The following is a 12,303-nucleotide window of genomic DNA, read 5'->3' as shown; positions in this document are numbered from 1 at the left end:
CTGCGGTATTTATGGATTTGATGAACCGTGTGTTTTAAAGGTATATAGATCAATTTGTTGTGATCTTCATTGATGATATTCTTATTTATTCAAAATCTGAAATTGAGCATGTCGAGCACTTGAGAGCTGTTTTGCAAATTTTGAGAACTGAAAAGTTGTATGCTAAATTATCGAAATGCGAGTTTTGGTTGGATATAGTGGTTTTCCTTGGACATGTGATTTCAAGTGCTGGTATATCAGTTGATCCGAGTAAAGTTGAGGCAGTCATCAATTGGTCTAATCCGACATCAGTTCCTGAGGTACGTAGTTTTATGGGTTTGGCAGGCTATTATCGCAGATTTATTGAAGGATTCTCACAGATTGCGAGGCCAATTACCCAGCTGACACAAAAGAATGTACCATTTATTTGGTCGCAAGCATGTGAGGCTAGTTTTGTTGAACTTAAGCAGAGATTGACTAGTGCTCCAGTTCTGACTATTCCATCAGGTGTAGGAGGATTTACAGTGCACAGTGATGCTTCACATCAAGGACTGGGTTGTGTATTAATCCAGCATGGCCGTGTGGTTGCCTATGCTTCACGACAGTTGAAGCCACATGAGTCTAGATACCCAGTGCATGACTTGGAACTAGCAGCAGTGGTTTTTGCCTTAAAGATTTGGCGTCACTACTTGTATGGGGAGAAATTTAAGATATTCACTGATCATAAGAGTTTGAAATATCTCTTTTCACAAGCGGAGCTGAACATGAGACAAAGAAGTTGGTTAGACTTGTTGAAAGACTATGATTGCAAAATAAAATATTATCCAGGCAAGTCAAACGCAGCAGCTGATGCTTTGAGCAGAAAAGTATGTAATATGTCTTTGATCACTAGCAGTATATCTGATCTAGTGGAAGAATGTTGTATTTCTGGTTTGGATTTTGTGGTGGATACTCAACCTGTAAGAGTATTTATGATTCAGGCAGAGCCAGAGTTGTTTGTAAAGATTAAAGAGGCTCAAAGGTTAGATTAAAGCATTCAGAAATCAGTTAAACTCGTCACATCAGGACATCGATCAGAATTTCAGGTCAATAATGAGGGTATTTTGTTTGTGAATGATCGTATTGTAGTTCCTAATATTTCAGAGTTGAGGATACAGATTTTGCGTGATGCTCATTGCAGTAAGTTCAGTGTACACCCTGGAAGTAAAAAGATGTACAATGATTTGAAGAAATAATTTTGGTGAAAAAGAATGAAATCTGACATAGCAGAATTTGTATCTCGTTGTTTGAATTGTCAACAAGTGAAATCAGAAAGAAAACGACCATGAGGTCTTTTGCATAGCCTTAAGGTTCCAGAATGAAAGTGAGACCATATCACCATGGACTTTGTCACGAAATTGCCAAGGTCGTCGAGGGGTTGCGATTCAATTTGGGTTATCGTTGATAGATTAACCAAGTCTTCATGTTTTATTCCTTATCAGATGACATATAGGCATGATCAGATGGCCAGATTGTATATCAGAGAAGTTTTGAGATTGCATGGTGTGCCTAAGTCCATTGTATCAGATCGTGATCGCAGATTTTCTTCTCATTTTTGGCAGAGTTTACAAGAGGCCCTTAGGACTCGTTTGCATTTGAGTACAGCCTATCATCCTCAGACAGACGGACAGTCAGAACATACTATTCAGACATTAGAGGATATGCTGAGAGGTGTAGTTATGGATTTTGGCATTGGTTGGCAGGATTCGTTACCACTTGTCGAGTTTTCTTATAACAATAGTTATCAAGTGAGCATTGGAATGTCACCATTTGAAGCACTATATGGCAGGAAGTGTCGATCTCCTCTGTATTGGGACGATTTATCTGAAGCACCAATTGTAGGACCTGATATGATAAGAGATATGACAGAGAAGGTGAAATTGATTCAGAGTCGTATGAGAGCTGCTCAGGATAGACAAGCTAAGTATGCGAACATCAGGAGACGGCCGTTGATTTTTGAGTAAGGTGACAGAGTTTTTCTGAAAATATCTCCTTTCCGTGGTACAGTTAGATTTGGAAAGAATGGTAAATTATCACCGAGATTCATAGGTCCGTATGAGATTTTGGAATGTGTTGGTGATTTGGCTTATAGATTAGCTCTTCCTCCTGCGTTATCCGGTGTTCATGATGTTTTTCATGTGTCCATGTTAAGGAAATATCATCCAGATCCTTCTCATGTACTTCCACCCGATGAGGTTGAGTTAGATCAGAATTTGAGCTACATTGAGAGACCGATTCAGATTCTAGACAGAAAAGATAAACAACTCAGAAATAAATTGATACCATTGGTTAAAGTACAGTGGAGCAGACATGATGTCGAGGAGGCAACTTGGGAATTAGAAGATAAAATGAGACAAAAATATCCAGAGTTATTCAAATGAAGTATGCTTCTATTCTCGGTTTTATTTTCAGTATTGATTATTACATGTTAGACTTGAAAGAGATGATTGATTTCGAGGACGAAATCTATTTTAGAGGGGAGGAATTGTAATGCCCGAATTTTGAAAAAATGTGGCAGTAGTTGTGATGGTTCTTGGCTTTACGTTATGGTATGAATGGTAATGAATGTTATAGAATGGAATAGATAATGGAGGGGTAGAATCAAAGGTGGAATTTGAGCTAAATAGGTAATGGAAGTGCAGAAACGGTATGAAAAATGTGGCAGTAGTTGTGGTTTTTTGCATAATGTTTTGTATATTGATCCAATTGATGTTAGGCCTCTTTCATTAGAAAGATAAGACATAAGGCTATAACTTTCATGTTTTGAGTTTTGTTCAAATCATTAGGAAAAACGAGCCAAAAGCGCCCTGAAGTGTGTCGTGCGTATCGTCGTTCCTACAATGACACATGTTGGGAGATTGAGAATAACTTTTTACTCACACCTTCAAATGACATGAGGCCAATTGGAGATGAAAGCCAAGACATAGGGCTACAACTTTCATGTTTACCACTTTTTCTAATTCGGAAGGGAAGAGGCGTTTCAGAAGCGATCTTTACAGTAGCTGTGCGCAGAGCGGTAATAAACGGCCGCTCGAGCGCCACTGCTTCTGAATTTTTGAGTTGTGGGTAGTAAGTTCGGCGCTAGGGCGGTAATATGTGACCGTCCGAGCGCCCAGCAAGTTAAAAAGCGTGTTTTGAGGTTTGGGAAGGCATAAAATCGAATGAGATCATCTTTTTACTCATTTTCCTTCTCCTTCTTTTCTCTCCATTGGTTTAGAGCTAGGGTTCTTCATTCTCCTTCAATCCAATTTCTTCCAAGACATTAATATTTGATTGAAGCCTTAATATTTTCTTGGAGATTAGAAGTTCTTCTCCTCAAGAGTTTATAAGCAAGGTAAGAAAGCTTATTTCCTTGGTTTAGTGATTGAAGGGAAAACAATGTGTTGTTTGGTTTGAGTGTTGAGGTAAAGTTGTTAATATAATGATTGATTGTATTATTATTGTATGTATTGATATTTTGAAAAGGAATGGAATTGAAGGAAAGGGTAAAGTAAAGGAGCTAACTCTTTAGCACACATATCATGTGTTTGATCAAATGATTCAATAAATGTTTTTATGGCATATTACGGTTAAGAAATTTACGGATCTTGATTCGAAGCAGTATTGAATTAATTATGAATTTTGAACAGAAATTACTTTGTTTTGATAGATGATCAAAGTTCTTGAGTTATAGTAGAATTCAAAGGTTCAAGACTTCTCACCTACACATTTCGATCTTCTTTTGATAATATTTGAAAGGTATGTTACGGTCGGTAACATACGAGGTAAAAGTATTTATTTATTTTAAATTGAAAACTCTATGGCTCGATGAACTATTGGTGATTTGATGATGATTGTTGTATTGAGATGAGTTGATTATGATATCGAAATGATGATATTGATTTGCATCATTACATTGCATATTGAGCCACTTTTTAATTCGGATTTGATATGGCGGAGGTCGCCTTGATTTATTGATTTGTTGGACGTATGTGGCTATAGTTGAGTTGGCATGGTGTATGCGGAGGTCGCTACTATGGCCTGAACACTCTCTATAGGACACAGCACCCCACCCCGAGCGGATGAGTCGGTGGATGTTGCTAGGTGATTCTATTCCCTTGGGTACCCTATGACCAGATGATTCACTTGATCTTGAGATTTATTGATAGCCCACAGCTTCTGATCATGCATTGCATTATATTGCATCTTTATGAATTTTATATGAGATATTTGAAATGTTAATTCTCATATGTTATTGATTGTATCATACTGGGTTTATACTCACCGGCACGTCGGCTACCTCTTGTTTTCATGTGCTTGACGGTAGGTGAGGCGAGATTTGGGATGCCAGAGTCCAGCTCCAGGCGAGGAGATACGAGTTAGAGTGGGATTCTCGGGTCTTAGGAGCTATGTGATGATGTTTGGATTTCTTTGGTTCACTACTTTTTGTTGGCATGTTGAAATTATATTTCAAACATTTGAGACCATTAAATTATTTTGACGATGTTTATATGAATTTGTGAACCACAAATTATGTATTTACTAAATCATTTGGTTTGTTACAATTATAATTATTAGTATTAGATATCGGACCCGGGCCCCCACAAAAGTACAAAACCAGAAAAAGAACCATAGCAGTGAATGTTTTGGGAGTGTGCAACCGAGATATGAACTTCATTTATGCGCTTTGTGGGTGGGAAGGATCGGCAGCGGATGCTCGAGTTCTTCGTGATGCATTATCACGTGATGACGGACTTAAAGTTGAAAGAGGTTAAAATATTGTGTAATGTAGTCGTATTATTTCACCATTCTCTGTTATTGGATTCCTTTTGCATTAGTGTTTTGAATTGAAATTTACTAACGAAATGTATGACTTCGATGGTAGGTTGTTACTATTTGTGCGACAATGGATATGCAAACGTCCTGGGATTCTTGACTCCGTATAGAAGAGTACCATACCATAGGGATGCTTGGGGCAATCGCACAAATGCTCCAGAAAATTATAAAGAACTCTTCAATTGGAGACACAACAAAGCTAGGAATGTGATTGAAAGAGCTTTTGGCTTTCTTAAGAAAAGATGGGCTATTCTTCGAAGTCCTTCATTCTACCCACTAAAAACTCAGAACAGAATCATAATGCTTGCATTTTGTTACACAACTTCATCCGATCTCAAATGCCAGATAATCTTGTTGATGAGATTGAAGACGATACATTAAGCCCAACGCCGTTGACTGAGAATTACTTCATTGAGGATTTTAATTCCTCCGACGTATGGGATATGTGGAGAGATAAATTTGCAATGTCGATGTACCACAACTAAGAGAAATGTTTTATGTTATTGTATTTGGATTGCAAACTTTATTTTGTTTGGTAGTTACGTGCTACTTATGATAGCACAAGTGTGAATTCGAACTTCTCACAATTGAGTGTTGTATTTTAAAATATGATCTCAAAATTGGTTTTCCTTTTTGCATTTGCACATCTCTTTCTAACTTCTCACTTTACTTTGTAACAGGTTAACATTGCACACAAATTCGAATCAATGGATAGCACAAGTGTGAATTCGAAAGGTAAAAAAACAGATAAGCTGCGTCGTACTTGGACAGCCCCTGAGGAAGAGGTTCTAATTGTGGCATTGAAAGATATAATAAGCAAATGATATAAAACCGAGAACGGATTCCGTAATGGCTATTTACCATTATTGGAATCTGCACTTCAAAACGCTTTCAAAGATTCAGATTTACGTGGGCATCCTCACATAACTTCGAAAATACATGTGTGGAAGAAACATTATGGATGTTTGACAACAATGCTAGCAAAAAGTGGGATTGGTTGGAATGACACAGAAAACATGATAGACGCTACAAATGAGGCCTGGGATGCGATACTGAAGGTTAATCATTGTAGTACAATATTTAAGTTTAATATTTAAATTTTTTACTCTATTAAATTGAATATTATTCAGGTGGACAATAATGCTCGTGTTATGCGTTACAAGCGGTGGCCACACTATAAAGATTGGTGCGAAATCTTTGGCTACGATAGGGCAACAGGTGATCGAGTGGAGACTTTCTCAGCGGTTGTTCAGGATGTCTTGAATATGACTGAGAATGAACCCATTGACATGGAATTTGGCATGGATGACTTTTACCGGCCACTGGAAGGAGATGATGAATCAATGTTTGTAGCTCAGACTCTCCCTTCAAACCCAAAAGGAGTATCAAAGTTGAGGACAAAGAAACGCAAGCAATTAGACGATGTTGACAACCAAATTGTTGCTGCAATCAATAATTTAGCTGACATAACAAAGGAGACAATGTCAAACCTCATCAAGAAAATGTCATCTGAGTCGAAAATTGAATATGCTATGGATAATGTGTTGGCCACCTTAGGAACCATCCCGGAATTAACTTCATACGAGAAAGTGCGTGTGGCGGAGCTACTGGTGGATAACCCCAACAAACTAGCTTTGTTCTTGCGGCTTAACCTTGAAGGAAAAATCAGCTTAATTACACGGCTACTAAATACATAATCTCACATGCTATGCGGTACATGAACTTGATGGTTTTGGTCTTTTTGTAATGGCCCGAAGTATTGTGTGTGTGGATGTTCCCACTTTTGTATGAAGATGATTAAGGTATCTTATTTTGAGACATTATTATAATACATGTGTTTTGGTGTATGAAGTTTTGGTGGTGTATGTACATTTGGTGGTGCTATGTACATTTGCTGGTGTTTCGGTTGGCAATTGGTCTGGTTTTGTTGTGTGTAAATTTGCTGGTGCATTAGGAACAAACTAGTAATGACTATGTTGAGGAGTTGACTGAATCATTTATGTTTGCATTGACAATATTGCTATCCTAAAATTACAGTCCCAAGTACAATGAATCAAATATGTTTTAATTGTACATGGTCCAAAAGCAGAAAGGCCTATTCCAAATATCGAGTTTCGTAGTTGGTGGAAAGGTCACTGCCGATGGAAGATTGTTTGGTCGTCGAGGTGTACTTGAGGTAAAAAAACATGCACTTATATTGAGATGAACTCATTGTCAAGCACTTTGTCGAACCGAATAATAAATAATAAAAGGTAGACTTCAATATTCATATCGAAATTCCGTTGTGATATTAACACAACACTATAGCAAAGAAACAATGTAACATCGTTGAAATGGACGTAAGAGTAGGTTGGAGTTGGAGTATCAACTTTAAGCAAAAAATCAATTTAGTCATTAGTTGTTTACATCCACATTTACATTGTCATCCTTCTACACATGATGCTTTAACATTCCAAAAACAAAAGTTGGTACAAACACCACAACGACAAACGTTTCGCAAAGCAAAAAGCACTTGTGATCGAACGTTTAAAACAAAATGTGGATGCATATACGAGATACTCCTTCGAAGAAAGATAAAAAGGGTATCATAATTATGATATACTTGTACGGAGTTTCATGTGGAAGGCGCCGAGTCATCCGAGCTACTGATTAACACATATCCATCTATTTCATGCTACCGTAAGGTTCTCTTGGAAGGGCGGCCAGTGGGATGATCGTTGGAACGTTTGTTGCATGCTTTGAAAACTTCAGTGCTCGTTTTGTAGTACTCATCCACTGACTTCTTCCAGGGATTGTTGTCGGGAGTGATTAGTTTTGGTAGATTCGAAACTTTGATTGAAACAGGCTCCACTTCCTTGCGCACATCAGTGTCTTCTCCTTCTTCATTCACTTGTTCATCATCCGAGATGATAATGACTTCCACTTTGTACTTGCTAGTTACAGTCACTTCCGAAGACGATTTGTACGTGACAGACATTGTGGGTGTGTTCTGCAGAATTAGCAAAAGTTGTGAAACTAAACCGAGCATATGTTTGTTGTGTCGCCCATGAAAGTGTGCTTATTTAAGTAAAACAAACACATTAAACATTGCTCACCAACTGAAGAGTAAATGCTTGTCTTTCACAAGAGATAGAGGATCATAATGATTTGATATCCCACCATATGTGAACATCTATTGTCATAATGATTTTGTGTAGTGCTCAAGTGTAAACAGTGTTCTGTGCAATTAATACTGTGCAGGTAGACGCCTCCTAAATATTAAGTTAGTGTTGATCAAGTGAAAACAGTCATAAAATATGAAGGTAGACGTGTAATTTGGTGATCAATTCTAAACAGTAAACAGCTAGTAGAACAGCCTCATAAATAATAAATGACAATTCTGAGTAAAATAAAGAAAATTGATAAGACCATTTAGACAAGTGTGGATAAACAGCTTACCTATTATGACAATTTATTAAACCCCTCCGTAAATGTAGATTCCTGACCAAATCACCATGGCAGACAAACACTTGTTTCGTAATCAATATAAATCGCGAGCATATACACCATTTCGCATTAAACCCAAAAATATGTAAAATGGAAGAACAATAAAATCATATTTCAAAGAAAATTACTTACCCGTCACTGCTTTGTAAGGTTCACTGCTACTTAATGACTTGTGTTGTACATATGATTGAGGTAATATAGGTGCTCATCTTGTCGAACAAAAAACTCAAGAAAAGTTAAAATTAGACAAGTGCTGATAATTAAATCAAAAACCGTGAACAAAGCAATAAATAAATCCACATAAAACTTGTTCATAGAACTTGCACACAACACATATGTCTCACTCATCAAAAGTTGTGAACGTACATGTCATAAAGTTGGACGAAACAATTTTAACACACCAGTACATACTTAAAAATGCAATTTATCAGAATCTCAAGACAAGGACTATAATCAGGAGGATAAGAACACATATCAACGCATATATGAACCCAAAACAACAACAAACTTGATCACGTGAATAAGGTGTGCTCTTCAATCCATGATTCGGTAACTCATATCTTGTACTTGACATGCCACGTTCCATTTCATAATATTGGTTGCTGGCATGTGGATGAGCTTCCTTCGAACGACGAGCATATGGCCCGGAGGATGAGTTCATTGAATCCTTCTTACAAAACATTGGGGTACTAGTATGACATGAATGATCTTCAAAATTAGTTGAGTGGTTCTCAGATTTATACGACTGTTCCTCGGTGGGTGTTACATTCCTTCCATGGTACTCAAGGTACCAAGAGAAACTTTTACGATGTTTCAGACCCGCTGGACATATATAGTAATAGTGCCCAGGACGAGTCGAGTAATCCCCAGCTTTCCGTAATATCATTTTCCCGTTTCCACAATCGCACTGTGGTGATGTCTTCATTTAATCATTTCCATGATACCTATAAATCAGTACCTCATTTTTTAAACCGTCGCACACAGATTCACGAAAACCAATTATGTTGGATTAGTTATTCAAGTGACGTATTTGTACATATATGTTGTAAAGTTTGTTTTAAGAAATTACTGGATTTGAGAACATACTAGGAAAACTTTCGGCTTCAAATATTTAATCTTTTACGTATTTTCATAATAGCATTAAAATAAAAAAAATCCGATGAGTGAAAAATGAATTACACAAGAACCATAACAAGATACAAAACAAAAAAAAAAGTTAAGACAAATACACATAAAAAAATGCCTACGCTGACTCAAACTACTTAAAATTGGTTTCTGTTAAACTTGGAATTAAAAGATAACTTGAATAAGAATTCCGAAAATTACTCACAATTACTTTCTTTCACAGCTTGCTCTTGCTCTCTTCCACTGGATCGAGCGATTTTTGTAGATTACTATCTGATCTCACCTGTTCAAAAAAAAAAATTAAACTCAGAAATACATGCTCAAGGTCTATGTTGCCTCTTCGCTTCAGATCTTTCACGGATCTCGCCTCAGATTTCAATCTTCAGGGACGAAGAAACGTGAGAGGGTTTGCAATTGCTCTGTGAGTTATCGGAAGACATGTTGTATGTTTGGGGAGGAAATCACTTTAATGGTTAATAAATTCAATATTAAAATGAAGGGTATTTTGGTCATTAATGCATTTATCATGATTTTATCCATCTCACTAATTTCACACCACACATGATATTATATATCTCTCAAATTATTAATCTTATCATATCAAGCATTTATCAATCAAATTATTAATCATTCAATTATCACATCCTACAGTACCAAGCGAACCCAAAAGGAAAAGGGTATCCAAGAAAATCAGCAAAATGAAATCTTAATGAGTAATAATTTGAATAATTCAATTTTTTAGCGGGGAGGAATGGGTCACGGTCGTATATGTACATTTGTCTTTGTGTAAGCATCGGACAAAATTAAATAAAACGACGCTCCAACGGACAATTGAAATGGACTCATACGTGCGTGATGGAGACCATCACTCGGAGATTTTTATTCGTCAAAGACAAATTTTAAAATATATTTTACGAGATTTTGGTTTGTTAATATGGCATAAATTATTCATGTTGGTTGTAATTTTTTGCCACGCAATAAGGATAAATTGTTTTCTTTCAATATCCAATATTCAAGTTTGGTAATTTGTCCAAAGATTGGAGTAAATTGTTAACGTTACATTTCTCCTAGTCAAAGAGAGCGTGTAAATTCCCATTTGTGAAACGTGATGGTCTTAATACAGCAGGGTTCTTGTGAGACGGTCTCACGAATCTTTATCTGTGAGACAGATCAACCCTACCAATATTCACAATAAAAAATAATACTCTTAGCATAAAAAGTAATACTTTTTCATGGATGATCCAAATAAGATATTCGTCTCACAAAATACGACCCGTGAGATCGTCTCACACAAGTTTTTGCCTTTTAAATAAAAATTCTAGAATTGGATAAATAATTCGATTTTGTGCACTAATCCTTCGTAGGGAAATTTTAATTTTGATAAGGAAATACGTAAATTTTGGTTGTTGTGTGTTATCATATTTCAGTTTTAGACCGTCATTTTAGAATTTTATAGAATTGATATATTTTTTTTACATGACCTTGTGAAAATATCATGGTTAAAACGTTTAATATATATAATAAATGAAAAATGTATAAATTAAAAAGAAAATTTGGAATCCGTAGATACCTCTATCAAAGCTCAACTAACTCTTCTTTCCTTGCATATATAAATCAGTGAAATGCATTAACACAATCCTAGCTACCTTTTGTATATGTATCGTGTGAATGATATTCGCTTTCCCCAGCCACAATTTTAACTCATTCATCTAGCTAGACAGGGCTGAGCCACCAGCTTCAGATGGCGAAACCGCCGTCTTCCACCGCCGAGCCCATCGGCAAGAGTGCTCGAAACTCTGGTGATAACAAAGGAAAGATATCTGAGAAGAGATCGGGAAGAAACAGTGGGGCTAAGCATCCGGTGTACAGGGGAGTGAGAATGCGGAGCTGGGGGAAATGGGTATCCGAGATTCGTCAGCCGCGGACGAAGTCGCGCATTTGGCTGGGGACTTACTCGTCGGCGGAGATGGCAGCCCGGGCTCACGACGTGGCGGCGTCTAGCATAAAGGGTAGCTCTGCGGTTCTCAATTTCCCGCAACTGAGAGATACCCTGCCACGCCCTGCTTCTCTATCTCCGGCGGACGTGCAAGCGGCGGCGGCGAAAGCGGCGGCCATGGAGGAGCTCAGCCCTATGTGTTCCTCTTCTACGAATTCCAACTGCGCTTCGTCGAATTCTGAAGTACTCAACACGGGGTCGACGGATGAATTGGGAGAGATAATCGAGTTGCCGAGTTTGGAGGGGAGCTATGACGACTCCGGCGAGTCGGGGAGCAAGTTCCCGCTAGTTGACACGGCGGAAGGGTGGATGCATCCGCCGTGGTGGGAGCTGGATAGATACTTTTACGACCATTTTCTTGATCAACTGACCGGTGGAGATAATTTGATGAATTCCATGAAGATTTGAGGAATTGAAATGAGCCCACATTACTGTCAAAAGTATGTGTACCTTGTGCTTTAATAGTTATACCTTTAATTCTCTTACACATTCGACTATATTGTATATATTAATAATATTTTTTATATATTTTTCCTTTTAAATAATTGATTAGTATTTGTCAATGCCAAATTATATGATTGTATACATGTTCAAATTCTCAAAATTAGTAATGTAATAATGTGATTGTTATGAGTTGTGACTTTTACTTATTTCGGGAGAAAATTTGTTATAATTAAGTCTCAAACTCGTTAGATTTTTTCAAATCTTATATTTTGGTGCATGCGTATTATCTCGTTTTAACTGATAATTGAATAAGTAAGCTTTAAATGGGGAAATATTACAAATTTTACCTCGATATTAGTAATTATATATAGAGTAAATTTCTTGTGAGACGGTCTCACGACGAATCAACCCTATCGATA

At 37.2% G+C, this 12,303-nt stretch overlaps 2 protein-coding genes across 2 annotated transcripts; both read left to right on the top strand.

Moving 5' to 3' along the window:
* Positions 1–5,517: 5,517 nt before the first annotated feature.
* LOC142521066 (uncharacterized) lies at positions 5,518–6,811 on the top strand. Its single transcript, XM_075624253.1, has 2 exons — positions 5,518–5,891; positions 5,964–6,811. The coding sequence occupies exons 1-2, from the start codon at positions 5,808–5,810 to the stop codon at positions 6,528–6,530; spliced, it is 651 nt and encodes a 216-aa protein (XP_075480368.1). The 5' UTR covers positions 5,518–5,807; the 3' UTR covers positions 6,531–6,811.
* Positions 6,812–11,054: 4,243 nt separating this feature from the next.
* LOC142521199 (dehydration-responsive element-binding protein 3-like) lies at positions 11,055–12,086 on the top strand. The gene has a single exon (XM_075624425.1). It carries the CDS (start codon positions 11,186–11,188, stop codon positions 11,846–11,848), a length of 663 nt encoding a protein of 220 aa, XP_075480540.1. The 5' UTR covers positions 11,055–11,185; the 3' UTR covers positions 11,849–12,086.
* The last annotated feature ends 217 nt before the right edge of the window (positions 12,087–12,303 follow it).

The sequence above is a fragment of the Primulina tabacum genome, chromosome 12, assembly GCF_025594145.1.
Source record: "Primulina tabacum isolate GXHZ01 chromosome 12, ASM2559414v2, whole genome shotgun sequence".
Taxonomy (NCBI): Eukaryota; Viridiplantae; Streptophyta; class Magnoliopsida; order Lamiales; family Gesneriaceae; genus Primulina; species Primulina tabacum.
This window is presented reverse-complemented; position numbering and strand designations above follow the sequence as displayed.